Source organism: Clinocottus analis, unplaced genomic scaffold, assembly GCF_023055335.1.
Source record: "Clinocottus analis isolate CAN_PGR_092001 unplaced genomic scaffold, fCliAna1.0.p SCAF_17, whole genome shotgun sequence".
In the NCBI taxonomy this organism is placed as follows: domain Eukaryota; kingdom Metazoa; phylum Chordata; class Actinopteri; order Perciformes; family Cottidae; genus Clinocottus; species Clinocottus analis.
In genome coordinates, this window is record NW_027175898.1 from 8,085,194 (window position 1) to 8,103,584 (window position 18,391).

At 41.1% G+C, this 18,391-nt stretch overlaps 1 protein-coding gene across 8 annotated transcripts in view; it reads right to left on the reverse strand.

The window, feature by feature from the left end:
• Positions 1 to 18,391, reverse strand: part of eml1 (EMAP like 1) — a 47,463-nt gene that overhangs the window by 8,431 nt on the left and 20,641 nt on the right. For 3 of the 8 annotated variants that reach the window (XM_068579811.1, XM_068579808.1, XM_068579807.1), the window contains exons 2-9: positions 9,369 to 9,551; positions 9,075 to 9,128; positions 6,837 to 6,975; positions 5,157 to 5,204; positions 4,153 to 4,281; positions 3,941 to 3,969; positions 2,614 to 2,640; positions 42 to 171 (exon numbers count right to left, since the gene is read on the reverse strand). In XM_068579811.1, coding sequence (XP_068435912.1) covers positions 42 to 171; positions 2,614 to 2,640; positions 3,941 to 3,969; positions 4,153 to 4,281; positions 5,157 to 5,204; positions 6,837 to 6,975; positions 9,075 to 9,128; positions 9,369 to 9,551 — 739 coding nt within the window. Of the gene's footprint in view, positions 1 to 41; positions 172 to 2,613; positions 2,641 to 3,940; positions 3,970 to 4,152; positions 4,282 to 5,156; positions 5,205 to 6,836; positions 6,976 to 9,074; positions 9,129 to 9,368; positions 9,552 to 11,708; positions 11,910 to 18,391 lie in introns of those variants that run through there. The other 5 variants (XM_068579810.1, XM_068579809.1, XM_068579813.1 and 2 more) reach the window with 5 other exon arrangements.

The following is an 18,391-nucleotide window of genomic DNA, read 5'->3' on the forward strand; positions in this document are numbered from 1 at the left end:
AATTCCTCGAGCAAAACCAATGGAGCGATAGAAAAGGATACACCCAGTCCAGTTTGAGTTTGTTGCCGGGCAGGTCGGCTCTGGCCTCCAGGCAGTAGCCGTCCACCTGGTCTTTGGGCATGTGCATGGTGATGGGACGACCTTTCAAGAACATTTTCACATAACCTTCCTCTAGAAAAAGCAACAGAAAAGATCAGTGAGACAATATACATGTAGATGAACACAGAGGTGAACGCATGAATCATGTCAGTATAACAAAGAAATGATGACAAGTATGCAAAAAGCAGAGACATGACACTGACACATAATATAATATGTTATTATGATGTGGATGACAAGGGTGGCAATGTTGATGATGGAGTGACAGGATTAGAGGGTAATGGAGAGTTGTGATGGGATTTATTTGCTATGAATCAATTAAAGACAACAAATGACAGAATTTGCAAACAAACAAATTAGCTTTTTAACTGACTTTATTAGTCATTTCAAATACATTCTTATGACAACAAAGAGCGCAAAATAGTTGCAAACACTTTTAATACTCATAAATATTCAGCTCACAGCAGCGGTTAACCAACATAAAATGCAGACACAAGCAGAGCAATGGAAATGTTAATGAAAAAAAAAATATCCAAGCTTATAAACGGGGATAATGAGAAAAAAATATCATGCAGAAAACATTAAGGGAACCAAAACAAACAAAATGAACTATTAATGTCCAGAAACGTTTCTTTAATCTCATTGGAAAAAATATTAAAATATAAGATAACAGGATTTTGGATACGTTTCTATTAGGTGATGCTGAAAAAACCCTGCCATCTCTTTGCAACTCCTCTGGTATGAGAGGACGCACAAACCCACGTGGGACGCACACACCTGTCTTTTGGTACAGATCTGATATGAAAGCATGAATTTGCTTAGTACTGAGCGGAGCGAGCACATCAGCTTGATAATAAACACATTGATATCTAGGAAAGTGATAGTTGCTATTCAGTGTTTCAGGACTCGATTAGCTAGTAACAAATCTGGAAGTACTGGCTGGGAGACTTGATGGGGCTGCGATAACTGGGTGTATCAAGGAAAGAGTACGATGACAAACTCCCTGACTTCTTTAACTGAAGGTCAAAACTCGGGGGTTTTCTGACTGGCGTCCCCCTGCCAGCGCCACCCTTTCTGGCCATGTCTGCCTTGCTGCTTTGTGAAGTTTGTTGGGGGCCGGTGGATGAGCGGGCTGTTACAGACGAAGCAGCGGGGCTGCCGCTGGTCCCCTTCCGTTTGGCAGAGCGGTTGAGGTAAATCTGTACTGTGACTATAATGTAGACGGGAAAAAAGACCCAGGCAAGAGGTCACAAGGTTAACCTGAGAGTTGCGAGATAATTAAAGGGGCAGGACAGAACAAAATAAAAGCTTTGACGCACACATTCACTGTAGATCCAAGCTAGCTCGTGTGATTAAGTGTCTCTTGGAGAAACATGTAAAAACAGCCGCATACAATTCCACATATAAGGCGAGTTAAATTTTCAATAATAAATAACAACTCAATAAATAAAATATTTACTTGGGTTTTAATGATGTTTTTCTTTCCAGAAAATGCTCATGTACCCTTTAATCAAAACAATATAAACGTCTTATTAAATATTTGTCTTGTTTTGTCTTGTGAATTAATGCTAAAGGACTAAATCCCTCTTGGACTAAACTGTGAAATGTACTGTATGACACTTGTGACGAATGGACGCAAACAGACAAGGATTTCTTTTAAAGGGCCAAAAAGTTGAGAACCACCGATAAATGATCCTGTAAAGAGAACGGCTAACAACAATATGTCTGGGCTGAAATAAGCTTCAAATCCCGTTTTGTTAAATTATTGGCCGCTTTGTGAACTTGCTGAAGGGGACTACACACAAACACACTTCATGCCAACTACAAGCAGTTCAATCAACCAGACTTCAACAGGAACTATCCCCAGGAAAAGAGACCGAATATGTCTGTAATGCAAATATTCATGTAGAGGTCTGTACATATAATAAGAGCAGCGGCAAATCTACTAAATCACAGAACAGAGGAGTCTAGTGTTCGCAGAAACACTCAAAGCGGCTGTGAGGAAGCGAGTGTCAGAAATCTTTGTGTTGTTACTATGGTGACAGAGACTAAATGCCTACAAGCAAAAGTGAGGTTGCGAGCAAACACACACACCGTTGCTGAAGCAGCGGCTTCAACCGCAGTTAAACAACTAGTGTGGAGACACACAAGTGCAAACACTGCAATCACTCCGACGTAGCTCTCAGTGGAGGTTAGGCGGGATTTGTGTGTATGTGTGTGTGTGTGTGTCTAAAGACAATGTTCACACACACACACACACGCTTTGTCAACCCACTCCTGCCTCTGTCTGGACAGCTCTCTGATCGTTACACCGAAGAAAACCTCTAAAGTTTTTGATATCCGAATGTTTAGGAAGAGACGTCCAAACAAGATACAAATTCAAATTAGAAAATAATAAACCTTCTGCAGCTCAGAGCAGAGGTGATGCATGTCCAGAGATCTAAACAAATGATCTGCAGTGTTCAGAGAGCTGTGTGGGCCGGGAGCTTCAGGCAAGGGAAGGGGGGAGCCTACCTTTGCAGTGGGTCACACGTCGCATCCCTTGTAAAGGTCACAGAGAAAGACACAAGAACCAGGTGAGGGTTGGCATGGCTTCCTCTCTTCCTGGTCTGTCCTAATTCGAGTGCACTTCCTGTTTCCTGGTGTTAACGGACAGCACCCACTGTCCTGAATGCTCTTAATGAATCAGTGATTCTTCCTTAATGGTGCTCATTTTGGCATGATGGTGTCAAACCTTCTGCTCCTATGTGGTGACAGATTACATTGGCTTGCTGTTTTTTCTTTGTTCAACAATCTACAAAGAAATATTTCTTTCTCGCATTTTTTTGTAACTTTTCTTGACAATGTGAAAGTTAAAAAAAATACCACATATACTTGACTTGTAGCTCATTTAGCTGAATCAAACGAACCACTTTGCATGTGAGCATGCATCATGTATTGCAGCATTTTATTGGAAGAATTTATTTCTGCAATTATCATTTGCAGTGGTTACTTTCTTCTTGTGTCAGTTTAGGCCGCTGGTGCGGCCCTGAGGATGGACTATAATGATTTAAAATGTCCAGTTACAGTAGGTCACAGTGGGAATGATTAACCCTGTAGTAATCTGATGGTTTCCTTTGAATATCTATTACTCTGTTTTATATGTAGATCATATTTGCTATAATTAGATTTAAAGTTCAAAGAAAACAATACTAAAGTAGTTTGCTTGAAGAAGTGTGTTATTGAGCTCTACACGTTGTTTGGATGCAGCTTGAACTGAAGAGAACTCAAGCAGGTGTTTAAACAAAATGAAAAACTGCAGTTCAATTTACACAAAAATCCATACCATACTGGAGAGAGATATTGTAATCAATACCGATGTATTTCATATTCAGTCCATTATCTTGTTACTGTTTGTTTCCTGCTTTCTATTTTGATAAATACATGGAGCTCTCTGAAGCTTACGCTGCTGGCTACAATATATTGTACTTTTATGCCAAACTCGTACACAACTGAAGTTCAATTAAACAGAGCAAAAACAACTTATTAAAAAGGAAAGATGAATGGAGGATTGGATGTTAAGATGCAGTAATGGATGAAGTGGACGGGTTACTTGTGAAGGAAAGGATCATGGGAAGGATGAATGTTTAAGACACAGCGACATGTTGAGTAGCTTCTGTGGTCCTCTGTGTGTCAGTTCAAGGCACTGACAAGTATTTCTGCGTTTAGAGAGAATGCCTTGACTATTACCTGGCACACTACTGAGCATGTGGTGTTTACTGTCTCTCGGTGCTTTGTGTCATAGCATGAAACCATCACAGATGTCAGGCTGCTGAGCCATGAAGGTGCTGCTAGATCTTACCTGCATTGAACACTGGATCCCTCTGTTTTCTGCAAAGTAAATGAGTAAACAGACAGCCGTCATTCAGCATCCCGCCTCGGATACATTGTTGTATGTTTTTGATGTGAAAGTGCTTCGAAAGGAAATCAGTATCTTTTCTGGTGTCAAACTACAAGACGACCGTGTGAGCCTCTAAATGGGCAATGCTGGTTTTACGAGATGTTCGTTGTTACCCGTCACTTCTTTTGCCGCTGGAGTTGCTGCCGGTGGATCCGGCACGAGTTCGGTTGCCCTTGGAGTCGCCCGAATCTTTCCGCGTCAGAGTCCCCACATGTTCGTTTGAGTTGGCTCTCCTCACCGTGCTGCGGCAAGTGAGATGTGGACAAAGAGAGATTAGAAAGAAATAAGTCATAAAACTATCTGACGCTGCTTTCCTAAAACTGCTCGGTGGTCAAGTTTTCAGCCCAGAAAGAACTTTTGAAAGCACGTACAAGGAAGATTTATTAATTTCATAATTCAGCTCAGAGCTCATTTCACATTGCTTCACATATATGAAAAGAAAAAAGTCTCAAATGTTGAGATTTTGCAGCAGTGTGAGAAATAATTTGCATTAAAGCAAAAGAGACACAAACACATGTGGATATTATTTTTTCCCCCAACAATTTACACACTCTGGTGATCATCACCACAATAATAAAATGTCAGTACAGACCTGTGCGAATCTGCATATTGGATGTGCAGACAGCATGCCCATTTCTAACAATGAAAAGGCTCCATCAGCAATCCAATAGCCAGTAGGCCAGTCACCTAATCCACCCCAGGGGAGACAAGTCTATTCAAATCCTAAAACTGGCCGGTGGCCGTTATCCCTTCTGGAGAGCCAGTGTGTGTTTATTCAGTAAAGCGCAGAATAGAAACTGTTGTTTGCGGTGTTATCCCACGAAGAATCATAGTAATTGGGCCACAGGGCATTGGGGAAGGCTGTTGTGTGTATGCCAACACTGATGCGATTGTGGCCAATCTGCAGTTTATACTAATCCCAGACACACACTGTAAACAACACAAACAAAGAACGATGACTTAAACAACAAAAAGGGAATATTAGCAATGAGGGGAGTGTCACAATTATCATTAATTTAGAGATGATTTAATAACGGAATGTAACGGTTAGCATGCATCGGAGCTGCGATGCAGCGATGATGTTATATCGTGACGAGTCACTTGGTGATCCTCTCACCTGAGGGGCAGGTAGAGAAATCTGGACGAGCGAGACAGAGAGAACAAACTGGACGGATTTGCAGGACATCACATTGAAGGTGGACAGGACATAAACAGGATATAACATCATAGTAGGAAAGGACATGTGATCAGAGAGACACAGCACAAGAGGGCGGACAAGCAGATTACATAAGGACAATACATAAAGATGAACAGAGGACACGACAGAGGAGACAACGGGTGGCTATTCACTCAAACTGTAAGCATTACATCCATACTGATCAAAAGTATCTTTGAAGAGGGTTGAGATTCTCACAAAAAGGAAACTGCTGCAATTTCACGCCAAGAGGATGACCATAAGACGATTAACATTCTGTCAAAATATCAAACCATCTATTCAGCACAGCCGCAAAAATAGTCATTCATTAGCTTCATTCAAGTCCAAGCAGACACCGAGGTCATGTGATTTGTATTTGTCTGTGAATAACAAAGTTTAAAGAATCTGGAAGAAACATTGGTATTTTGTTGCCTCACTATAGTATTTTTCAGCAGAATTCAATATTTTAAAATGTGTCAATGCCAATAAATACATGAAAAAAATAAAGTTTGCCTATTCATCCACTGTAATGTGTTCTAGTTACTGTGGAAAAGGCTATGAAACAGGACAAAAGTATTTAGATCTTACAAAGAATATGTAACACAAATTGACTTGAACAGGCTCGGACAATGTCACCAAGCGAAAACTATAGTTGAGAAGGTGCGAAAGAAGTAATTGAAAAGTGAAATACAAATATAAGTAATCATGAAGTTGAAAGAGCTTGAAACAATTCAGAGACAAACAAAAAAACGGCATGAACAACAAGGAAATACACAAGACCAAACAGAAATAAAACTCCACAGACTGAAAAGGCCACAAGGAAGTCAACAGCTGCTTGGATTGGAGCTGGTCTCTGCTGCCTGCTGAGCTTCATCTGATTATGGTAATGTCATCCAGAGATGGAAAACGGCTATTATTTCCCTGACAGACAAGATTGATAACCTGTGCTCCACATGCATAAACTCACACACACACACACACACACACGCCAGAGAAGCCGAGATGGCACGACCGTTTCTCTGTTTAACAGACTTGTTAAATGTCAGTCGCTTTGGCTGATAAAAAGCCAGATGCGTGAAGATGTATGGCTTGAATGATCTGACATGGCACAGACAGACATGACTGAAAAATGTCTCGGGCCAAATAAAATGTCTCTAAAGACACATGCTACATGGCATACATGCAGCTCTGGATTTAACACACGTAGAACAGTGTTAACAAGAGCTGAAGGCTCAATAAAACAACACTAAACTTTAAACATTTATACTAGACACTCGACTTGACACAAAATAAAGCAATAGGATATAGAACAGGCTATATATATATATATATATATATATATATATATATATATATATATATATATATATATATATATATATATATATATTACATATATATATATTATATATATTATATATATTATACATATATAATATATATATTAATACATATATAATTATATATATATACATATATATATATATATATATATATATATATATATATATATATATATATATATATATATATATATATATATATATATATATATATAATTTACAAACTTATTTCGTCAGCATTCTTTCTTCTTCTCCTCACCTCTTGCTGGCTGAAGTGCTGCTGTCCTTCCTGGATCCGGATCCAGATGGGGAGGGCAGAGTGCCGCTGCCTTTCTTTGGTAGGATGGTCCCGTTGTTTACCGTGGGCCGCAGCGGCAGGGTGGCAATCATTGGTCTGGCTGCAAGGAAAAGGACAACAACTGACATGTTCAGAATAAAGATAAAAAGCTGGACACAAGATCAGCAGCAGGTTGAGTAAATAACACATTCACTAATAGACAGACAGACTTCTACTCAACAGCATGGGAAACACATTATATACCCTGCTGTTTTAATTATTTTAATAACTAGTGAGATGAGGTAAACATTGGTGTACAAACAAAGGCACGAGTAGTGTAAAGCCTCCCATCATGCACTGGGGGACCAAGTTTAATGACATCACTTTCTATTTATGCATGTTTCTACAACATTAAGAGCATTATTGGGTTTAAAGTTCCCCACAGTTCACTTGTTGTTATTCCAGTCAGTGTCACAAGCAAATATGGTTCAAACGAGAGTCATAACATGTTTTATTTGCCACAAAAAAATGAAAAATGAATATATATTGATGATGGATCCCAGTGTTCTGTTCACTTGAGTGCAGAGTAGAAGGAACACTTTCTTCTTCTTGAAAAATGAAAGGAAAACCTGACGCTTGATGTAATTTTACTTGATGCATCAACTACTAATTATTGTTGCCTCTTTAAAAACTCCACATATAAAATACTCCCTCTGCAATAATATCATGCTCTTCAGTGAGTTTAAGAGACATTAAATAATTGCATTAAATATGTTATAATTCATAAGACACATGAGAGTCCAACACCAGAGAAATCCTCAATGTAACACAAATGTGAATTCACACGTGTTTTTTTCTCTCAGTTTATTGAGAATATTGTTCTGTTTCCATCACATTTCCATACAGATGATGTATAACACAAACACAAGCAGGACACACATGACAAGCCGAAGAATAACAAATTCAAGCTGCAGCTATATCTGCAGTCATACATATTTAATAGACCCTGTTTCATCCAGCAGACAGACTCACTCACACACACACACACACACACACACACACACACACACACACACACACACACACACACACACACACACACACACACACACACACACACACGCACACACTGCTATCTTTCATGTTGTAATTATGCAGCTGGGGCAAATTGAGGTTGTAATATTGTTAGCATGTTAACGAAGATGAATGTGTGTGTTTATGTGTGTGTCCATGATTGTCCTTATGCGTGTGTGTTAAAGGCTAAGCTTTATAACACAGACTATTGTGCTTCAGTAGAGGGGATCAGGCTGCTGAGTCCCTGCAGCTAAATGTGAAGAACAACAAGAGAAAGCAGATCCGAGTCTGACTCATCCTTCAGCTCCCGAATCAAATCAAACTAAAACTGCATTCGTTCAGTCACTCCAGAGACGGAAACTGGCAGCAGCTCAGAATCATAATCGCTTTCTGTTTCATCATAAAAAGGCATGATGTCTGGCTGATTTCACATGCAGTGCTTTCTTATTCCTTGATGTATTGTGTTTTAATTGTTTTACTTTCCCCTTCCTACATTCCTCAGAGAGAAGATGAGAAGAGGCTGCATTCAGCCGATATTAATTGGATTAATAACAAGAGTTGTGTCTTTTACCTGTAAAAGTTGTTCTAACTTTAACTTAATGGAACAGTTTTACATTTGGGGAAATACGCTTATTCACTTGCTTGCAGAGAGTTATGTTAGAAGATTGATACAACTCATGCCAGTCGGTTCAAGATAAGGACACAGCCAACAGCTGGTTAGCTTAGCTTAGCATAAAGACTGGAAACAAGGACAAACTGTTTAATTTTTCAGAAGAAAAACATTTGACAACAGCTCCTTCTTGTTAAATGGAGAACATGATGTTGAGGGGGATTGTCCTTTAACAGAAAGGTTGGATACACAAAGGTAAACACAAAACATGCTGCACATTGCAGCTTTTTTACACTTTGTAACTGTTCATGGATGAATTGAAATGATCAATTTATTATTGGACTAAATGCAGTCCAGACAAAGTTCCCCTGGTTGACAATAATCAGTCATTGACCTCGGGCAGTGCAGTGCAGAAGTAGCTGTGTGTTGGAATACTACACTGTTAACACAACATAACACTAGCAGGCAGTGACTGAAAGGTGTCTTTTGTAAACACCAAGCCTGGTTAGTGCAGACAGACTCCACAGTCAGCCTACCTGGCTTCTCAACATTGCTGTCTGCTGATGGAGACTTTCTCATCAAAGCAGCATCTATACACATAACGCACAGCACGTTCAACGACACAACACAGTCCAGGGGAGGGAGGACAAGAGCAAGAGGAAGAAAGTAAGCTGGATTTTAAAGGAAGGGAAACATCATCAGGAAAGAGAGAGACAGTGAAAAAGGAGAAAAGGCTACCACCAAAAGAAAGTGTGTCAGAACAGCTGCTGATCCCGTTTCTGAACCCTCCAGAAGAAGAAACTGAAGAAGCCATTAAAAAAGCATGTTACCTTTGGTGGGTCCTCTGCGTGAGCCCATGGCCTGCTGGTCCTCGGACACATTGAGCCTTCGCACCACGTCAGCCAGAGCCGACTTCAGCAGCTGGATCTCGTCCTCCTGCATCTGGACCCTCTGCTCCAGGGAGGCGATGCGGTCGGTGACCTCCATACTGCTGGCTGCTGACGCACTGTCATCTGAGGAAACACGGGGAGCCGTCAGAGATGAGGACAATGTCACAAGACCAACATGCAGCGTTTTTTTTTAATCAAATGTAAGTGCTGTCCACTGTTGTTCACAGCAAAAAGAGTTGGTAATATCATATTCTCTTAGAAACAATAGTTCCACAAAAAAAGGATACCACTCTCATGTTTGTGTGTTCAATATGAAGCTATAACCAGATGATGTTTAGCTTAGTTTAGCATCAAAGGGCTTATTCTTAACATCCTTTTCTAACAAGTTCATTTTTTCTGTCTTTTAGACTCTTTGACAATGACATTATCGGGATAATTGTTGGAAAATTGTCCTGTTTAGTCAAAAAAAAATGTTGACTGTGTTCTTGTAAAAATGTATCATCATCCCCTAAAAAGCCTCTCAAAATGTTGGGGTCCTTAGTTTTATTAACTGTCTTCAAACCTTTCATGCAGATGGAGACAAAAATGATAGAAAAAGAAAAGGTCAAAGCCTTGGATGAAAAATAAATACAACAAACTCCTTTCAAACCATGAGCTCACTTTTCTGCTTAAATATGTTCAGACTCTTTGTGAAAGCTATTCTCTTGCATGGTTCAAAGAGCTCATCTCTTCAAACTTTGATACATGAGCTTGTTAGTTTAAACTCAAAAAACAGACAGACTTTAACCAACATTAACACGTTATTATCACCTCTCCACCTGACACCCGATGGAGGCCAAGCACAGGCCATCAGGGTCCACTTTATTAAGGATAACACCCACACACAAACACACACAGGGTTTCCATTAAAACTTTGATGTCACAGTGGCTTGATGAAATATTAATGTAAATCGCTGCTGTGTTTCCCTGCTGACTTGTAATAACAGTCTGATGCATTATGCATTAGTGAGCAGGCATCTGGTGATTAGGCAGATCTGCAGTCTGTGGTCCTTCTGAGAATCTGAGCTGAACCTCGACTGCCTGGTAACATTATGTAAATCTGATGGAGCTCTTGGCTTCTGTAAAATACGTTCTTAAACAATAAAGTACGAGAGTGTTTACACCACACTGAATCTGTGAAATATACATTTCTGGTGTAAACAAAGTGGTGTGATGAGCCTTTGAGTCTGTGTGATAAACAAAAGCTGCTCAGGAGATTCAGGACGTACCTGACCAGAGCCATAGCTGGTAGATTAAAAGATCATTTCAGACCGTATTGTATTAATATTACCAACATCATTTTAATCATTGCAATGACACCCTTGGGACACAAGACATAAAAACTTAATAGAACATAAACCCGTGAAAGTTTTTTTTTTTTTCATGGAAGAAGTGCAATACAGATGTTTGTTGCTCGTCTCACGTGACAAAAGATTAATATACAGTAGATTAGGCAAAAACATTACATTTTTATGTGTAAATAATTATTGAAATGATGAGGAACGTGAGTCTCGTGTGTTTGCAAGACCATTATACACTTTTTATGCATCATAACAAGTATCCAGAAGTATATAATCCCACAGGGTCCAATGAAGTCATTTTAATTTAATTGGCAGAACATGCCGGAGAGGCAATTTCACAAATTAGTTTATGAGTGGATGAATCCCATTAGTGAGCAAAATCCTCATGCCTGTTTGCTGGTTATGAATTGTTTTAGTTGGAGGGGTGGGAGGGGTGGGGGGGGGGGGCAGGATGGTAAATTGGTGCATTAAGCAAATGGGACACTTGATCCTTGTGGCTGAAAAAAAAATCTGAGCAGATTCAGAACAGACATTACTGTTACACAGAAGCACACCCGCTATAGTGCACGTGTACACACACATATTATACACACACAACGCTGCCCCTTTAGTCACTGTCATAGCCATTAGTGGTGTCTTCCTGTGATTAATAGCTTGTTGGACACATAAAGAAAGATTTCTCAGACACACTGCTTCACACTGACAGTGCACCGGCCCGCCACTGAGATTGATAATGAAAACTCCACATCTGGACAAACAGTGGCAGATGAAAACAGCCGGTGCATAATTTAATACATTACACTTCCAACAGTAAAGTATAATATGCTCATGAATTCACATTTCTACAATAAGGAAAGGCCTTTTTGTGTCATAACACCAATATTGCTTCATCTGAACACACACAGCCCTTTCCAGAGGATCTTAATAACTTTCTGCTCACCTGAGACGCTCTGTTCGAAGCAGCCCCTGTTCATCACCTGCGAATGTGATCGACTATCCAGAGATAAAGATGCTCCCTGACACGGAATCACAGTTATTAAAGGACTATATTTCAAAAAGGAAATACCCTCATTAGAATACTGTTTAAACGAGGGTTATATGTCATCTAGATATCTGATAAACTCAGACTTCACAACCAAGTATAACCATGTTTTCTCTACGATAAAGCCGGCACAGCATCGGGGAGGTCAAGGACCAAGCTGTTACTTTAGAAACTGTGACATCATCTGTGAGATCACAGAGCATTAGGTGTGGAGAGGAGCTTAATATAAAATCCGAGCCGTGACATCATCAGTGAGCAAAAACAACAGCGTCTATTATTTGTTCAGCATCTGTTGTGGGTCTGCTCCCAACACGGACACAATGAGAGCATGACACCAGTCACTGAGGTACAATGACTGGCTGTCACGGCCATGATTCCCCGGCTCTGCGTTGACATCCTCCGTCTGTCACCCTGCACCCTGCTCAACCCTTCTGGGGGCGAGTTAACACCCCTTTAATGCGTTCACAAGCAAGACGGACATCAGAAAAGGTCAGTCGGGGCATTCGTTCTGTGTTTCATACAGAAGAATGTGTATTGATTGATAATGGTGTCACACCCATGTGACCACAGCACAGACCTGCGTCAGCTGCATTTTCTCTCAGGTCGCCAGATCTCTGGCCAGAGAGTGAGAATCAGTAAGACGTCAATCTTCACTTAATAACAAATCCATCACCACATACACCGCCGGACACTCGTGTCACACTTTCATCTCCACCAAAGCAGATGATTACACCCCACCAGGCTCCTCTCGCTCCAGTGCTCTCTTCACACCTGTCAGCCGGCTGCTTAAATTACTTCATTTCTGTCAGTCTTCTGCAGCTTCTCTCTGGATGTCTTTTTCTGTCCCCGGTTCATTATCTGCTCAATATGTGGCTGGGTCACAACTCCGAGACGGATCCCCTGAGTCGCTCTAATGCATCGTGACACGCTGCTCCCCTTAACGTTCCTCTGCAAGGCAATGTCATTTTGGCAGGACCACCTGCCGCTTATCCATCACTTCAGCCAGGAACTCAATGAAGGGCAAATAGAAAACATGCAGTGTCCTCAGCTCATTTTTCCTGCTCTAAAATAACCACTGCCCCCACGTTCATCGGCACCTTATTCCTGAGTCATTTACTGACCTCATTGCCATCAATAATGAACACTGGAGTGTCCACATATGCTCTGACCCATTTACCCTCTTCCGCACTCTCAACCGCAAAGATCAATAAACTGAAGTAGTAAAAGGATTAAAACAGTCCAGAGTAAATGCTTCCGATCATTACGGAGGGGAGCGACGCATGGCAACCTCATGTGTAAAATATCTTCTGCTGCCGCCGTGTGTTGATCTGAGCCGTCTGGCTTTCTTGCTGACTCACTCCGTCACTGCACACTTTCATATATGACCAGGATATGCATATGCACACTGAAGGAGAGTGTGCAAGAGAATTACATTAAATTTCCTCTGAGGAAATGTCATGACAGCAGCTGTCTCACCATGTGTTCCAGTAAAAATCCACTGACAACCAGAGTGATTGATGTCTATTTTCTTTTCCCTCAGCAGTTCAGAGAGGCCAAACAACAAAGCTCAATTTACTTGATGGAAAGTTCAGCGGCCAGGTTAAGCTACGCCACAATGGGTGGTTTTACAAAACCACAACCAGTGTTTGCAGAAAATCCACACATCAAAGAAACACAAGGCTGCAGGAAACGGCCTGTCACAACATTATGACAACAATTCCTGTTTTTCAGAGACAGAAAGAAAGCACTGATACCACACTGCTGGCACACCATATTACTTGCTGTATTCAGATAGCAGACAGCACTTTGCCAACTGGTTTTAATTTCCATACATGAATGCACACGACCAGGTGGTGCGCTGCCATAGCGCCAGTTCAGCCGCAGCATATTACATTTTTAGGAAAGTAATTTCTCCCAAGACCAATGAGTCACACTTATTGAACAACCTGGCTTTAGTCTGAGGCTGACTTAATGGAAGTCCGGACTCAATCATAACCAAGTGGCATGTAGGATTACATTTGATGCCAGGAGGTAAAGGAGTTAATGATTTAGAGACAGGCAGGGGAAATATGGAGTCAGAGATGAGTAAATGCAGGCAGAGAAAAGAGTCTACAGACATGCCATCAGCACTGTGGGGCTGTAGTAGACATGGCAGTGCTTTGAGCTAAAGCCTAGAATTTGACATATTGTTTCCCAAGTTCATCATCTGAGAAGCATTTTCAGGAAAGTAATTTCTCCCAAGAATTTGGGAGAAATTAAAATACATGAGGTAATTTAAATACACAGGCCCCCACACCCCGTATATACGGTTAAATGCATGTTAGCAGGCTAAGCTATGCTAATAAGGACTAAATGTGCATCCAGAGAGCTGTTGATAATAGGATTGTCACTACATCTGCAGTTATTATGTCATAAAAAAGTATTGGACACATTTTTACAATATTATGGCACTAGAGGAAAAGCAAAAGGATCACTTAAGTTATTACAATTCATCCACTGGGGACCATGAATGTGTGTACCATATTTCGTAACAATCCATTAAATCGTCAAGCCAAACCACTTAAAGCCACAAATGTCAAGGTCCTTGTGACGCTAGAGGAAAGGTCACCAAGGCATTAGGATGCCTCGTACCGGGGCTATGAATCTCTTTATGATTGCAATATATTCAGTGGTTATTAAGATATTCAAGCCTGGACCAGCGCGGTTAACTGGCCGACAGAGCCACGTTGCTAGCATGGCTAAGAAGCAAATATAACAGAAATGTGTGTTCTGCTGAATGGCGAATATCAGAGTTATTCCGACATAAAAGTACTAGGCATGAAAAATGCCACGCTTTAAATTGCAGCACTTAGGAAATCGCAGTCTGCCTCCGACCGGCATGAAATACATCGTCCATCATTTCCCAGTGAAAAATTGTAAAAACAACCGAGTTAGAGATTGGAGGAAGAATTGAGAAAAGAAATGGAGGAATAAATGCACAGGGACAAAATAGTTACTTAAGTTAAGTGTCATCAATCCTGTGTGTCGCCTGCAGCGAGCAGCAGATGACCTGACAGAGGTGCATTAGCTTATCAACTGTCCAGATTAGGGAGACAGACGCTTGGTTTACAAGCTGCCTCTGATGGCTCTTGCTGGACCGAAGCTTAGGAGCTATAAATACACAGAGGTGGATCAGAGGAGGGGAAGCCCTCACACATGACCAGAGGGAAGACTGCACAGGAGGAAAAAAAAAGGGAGAACGATGGTGTGTGTCAGGGTCAAAGAGGAGCATGAAGAGAGGTCGAATGACCCCCAAGAGAGATCCAACTGTCCTTGTACAAAGCTGTTAAACCCTTTCTTCCTCCCATCAACTCCATCCTTCCTGGGGTCAAACTCAGGCCAAATGGGAGAGCGCTCCGCCCCTTTGCTGCTCTCGCCATCACTCTCATTCCCACACAAAGCATTCACACTTACACACATTTGTAAAACCACTGAGCAGAATATGGTATGGCGAGAGGGTGAGCAGATGATGCGACAAACGGCATCACCGTTTCAAGTCCAAATTTGTATTTTGCAATATTAGAGGGAGAGTTTTACAGTTATTTTTTCCAAGGCCAAATCAAATCATAATAATACTGGCGAGAGTCTTGCAATATAAAATGAATGAAATATAAGTGTTTGGTTTATTGAATACATTTTGGTTTGCTCCTTTTTGAGACATTGAAGAATCTGAAAGCCACAAAGAGAAAGAGATAAGAGGAAAAAAGAAGTAGAAAGACATTGTTCATTGAGGCAGAATACCTCCTCCTTAACACAAACACACTGTATACACACACCGCTATCCCAACACCCTGCTTTGACAAAACACACACACACACACTCACACACACACACACACACACACACACACACACACACACACACACACACACACACACACACACACACACACACACACACACACACACACACAGGAAGTGTTCACAGTGTGGCAGAGGGATTATGCTGGATATGTGGAGCAGATCTAGCTCAAAGCTAGTGATCCCAAAACGCAGACTCTAATCTTAGCAGCAAACTTGATTTGTATTTCTTCTCTCTGCGTCTGTAACCCCTTTTCCCTCTCCCGCTATTTGTCTGTCTCCCTCTCTCTCAGGAAACTGTGCTGAGAAAAAGAGCGGCTGAAGGATTACACTTAAAAGAGGGCTTGGCAGTAAAATATCTTTATTGTTCCCCGTTCCTCTTGCTCTGGTCTATGTTGCTTGAATGAAAAGTATCTTATTGGTAGATTGGGTTGCAGGTCATGCAGACTTCAAGACTTCAGAGTGTGGGATTATTTGGAACATCGAAACACTAAACTGTAGCTGAAGCATCACTTTTATTCCTTAGGTCGTCAGAAATAAACAGAAATAAATATCCTGAATTTTAATCACTATTAGAATAATAAATCGTACACCAGCAACTTGTCAAAAAATCTTTTCAACCTTTTTGATGCAGCAACAAATTGGTTAAAACTTAAGTGGAGATTCACATTCCTTAATATACAATTTATAGTTCTTATATGAACATAGAATTAAATAGATCCGCCCCTTTGTCACAACACACAGGTATTTGAGTTACGATCGGCCCAACAGTCTGAATCGATGCATCTCTACTCAGAACAACAACATGATACACTCTGTGACACCGCTGCTGAAATTAGACCAAACTAAGAGAATTGACAAAAATGCAGCATGCAGTTTTTTGCTGTGACTTTTCAGAGAAGAAACAGAGGACAGAACACCAGTCATGCTCGCGAGTGAGCCTCCAGGCTCTGACAAAAGCCTCTTTCTCAGTCTAAACCTTTTGCCACATAAAACAGGGCTTTGTCTCGCAGTGACAAACAACCGGGAAGGAACAGGAGGCTGGACTCATGTCCAATGCAGTGTGTGTGTGTGTGTGTGTGTGTGTGTGTGTGTGTGTGTGTGTGTGTGTGTGTGTGTGTGTGTGTGTTTCCCTCCAGTTAGAGTGTTGTTTCCATGGTGTGAGGATGTGTCTCACACACATACAGAGGCGCTGTGACATGGCATGTGAGCCAGAGACTGTGAGCTTCCTGAACATCGGCCAATCGTATATCAGCCATCTGGACGTGAACATACAGGCTGGCAGCAGACGTGATCAGTCCGTGATTGAGAAATAAGAAAATAAACGTCCTCGTTTGATTTTTAGTGCGTTTCTGATGCCAAATTTTACGCTCCAATGTTCTCTCACGACAGTTTTTTTTTGTGATTGTTTACTATTTTCTGTTCTGGCTTTCCACTCAACCAGACACGTCTGTTTTCACATAAATATAGATTGTAAATCTGCAGAGCACCTACTTGTTTTTACTCTGAATACTATATTTCTGGCTGAATAACATTCACTCTAAAAAATAAGAAGGGCCTTGGTCGAGAACAAAATGTGACATTTGCCACTGATGTATGATGAAAGATGTCTGAAAACACAATGCACGAGGACTATTTGAGTTGAAGCATATTGTCAGACACAAAAATACAATATAGGGGCAAACAAGCCAATAATCATGTCCATCCTCTTTCTCATCTCTGCAGCTGTTTTTCATGAATCTATTTTTAATGGAATTTCTAATGGGATTCTCCTCTTTTCCCTCTCCATCTGTTACAGTCCGGATGAACACATGCAACGGGGGATACACAGACAAACACACACATATGCAGAGTCGGGGCTTTCCCCTCGGTTCCTCCATTAACAGCAGGTGTAAGAGACCAATTAGGGTGCTGGGCAGCCTCTGAGAGCTGCACCGCGGGCGCCGAGAGGTTAATTATTTCTGTTCAAATCACAACTGGCCAAATGAAATCCTGACCAGGGTTTAGAGATGTGAGCGACCAAATCAGTGGGCCGTGAACTTCGGCCCACTGGAGACAATGTGCTGATGGAGAGGATTACCATAAATATAATCGAGTCCACACTCACCTTGGCACAGTAATTGAATTGACCATTAATTAAACGTAGATTTATGTAAAGACATTCAAAGGTACAGATATGCATGTGCACACAAGAATGTGGACTCAAACACCTACGCTTATGCAGACACACACTGATGATCTGGGCTGGATATTATTTTCAAATGTATTATGTATGTATTATGTTTGAAAAAAAAAAAGAATCACAACTCTTTTCTATTTTGTGTCTCCCTGATTTCACAGAATAGCTTTGGTGATACTTTGTGCAGCAAACTGAGACTGAGAATATCAGCATCTCCGTGGGATTCTGCCGACTCGTGTGATTTATTACTCGTCACCATTCCCCGCAGGTAGAAGTCAACGCTCTTCTGAACACATTTAGTGTTCCCATGTAGAGTCGAAGCATCCAACCAAACAACTCAGTTTCTGGCTCTTTTAAGGCATTTTTACCCATCCGTGACATCCTGCTCAAGGACTCATGCAGCCTGCGCGTCTCCTCCGCTGACCTCGTTATGGTATGCACACACATACACACACACACACACACACACACACACACACACACAGTAAACTTTAAGAAGGTCACATACACACACATACAAAAGACACACACATACACAACCAGAGAGTGCTTCCCCCTTTCAT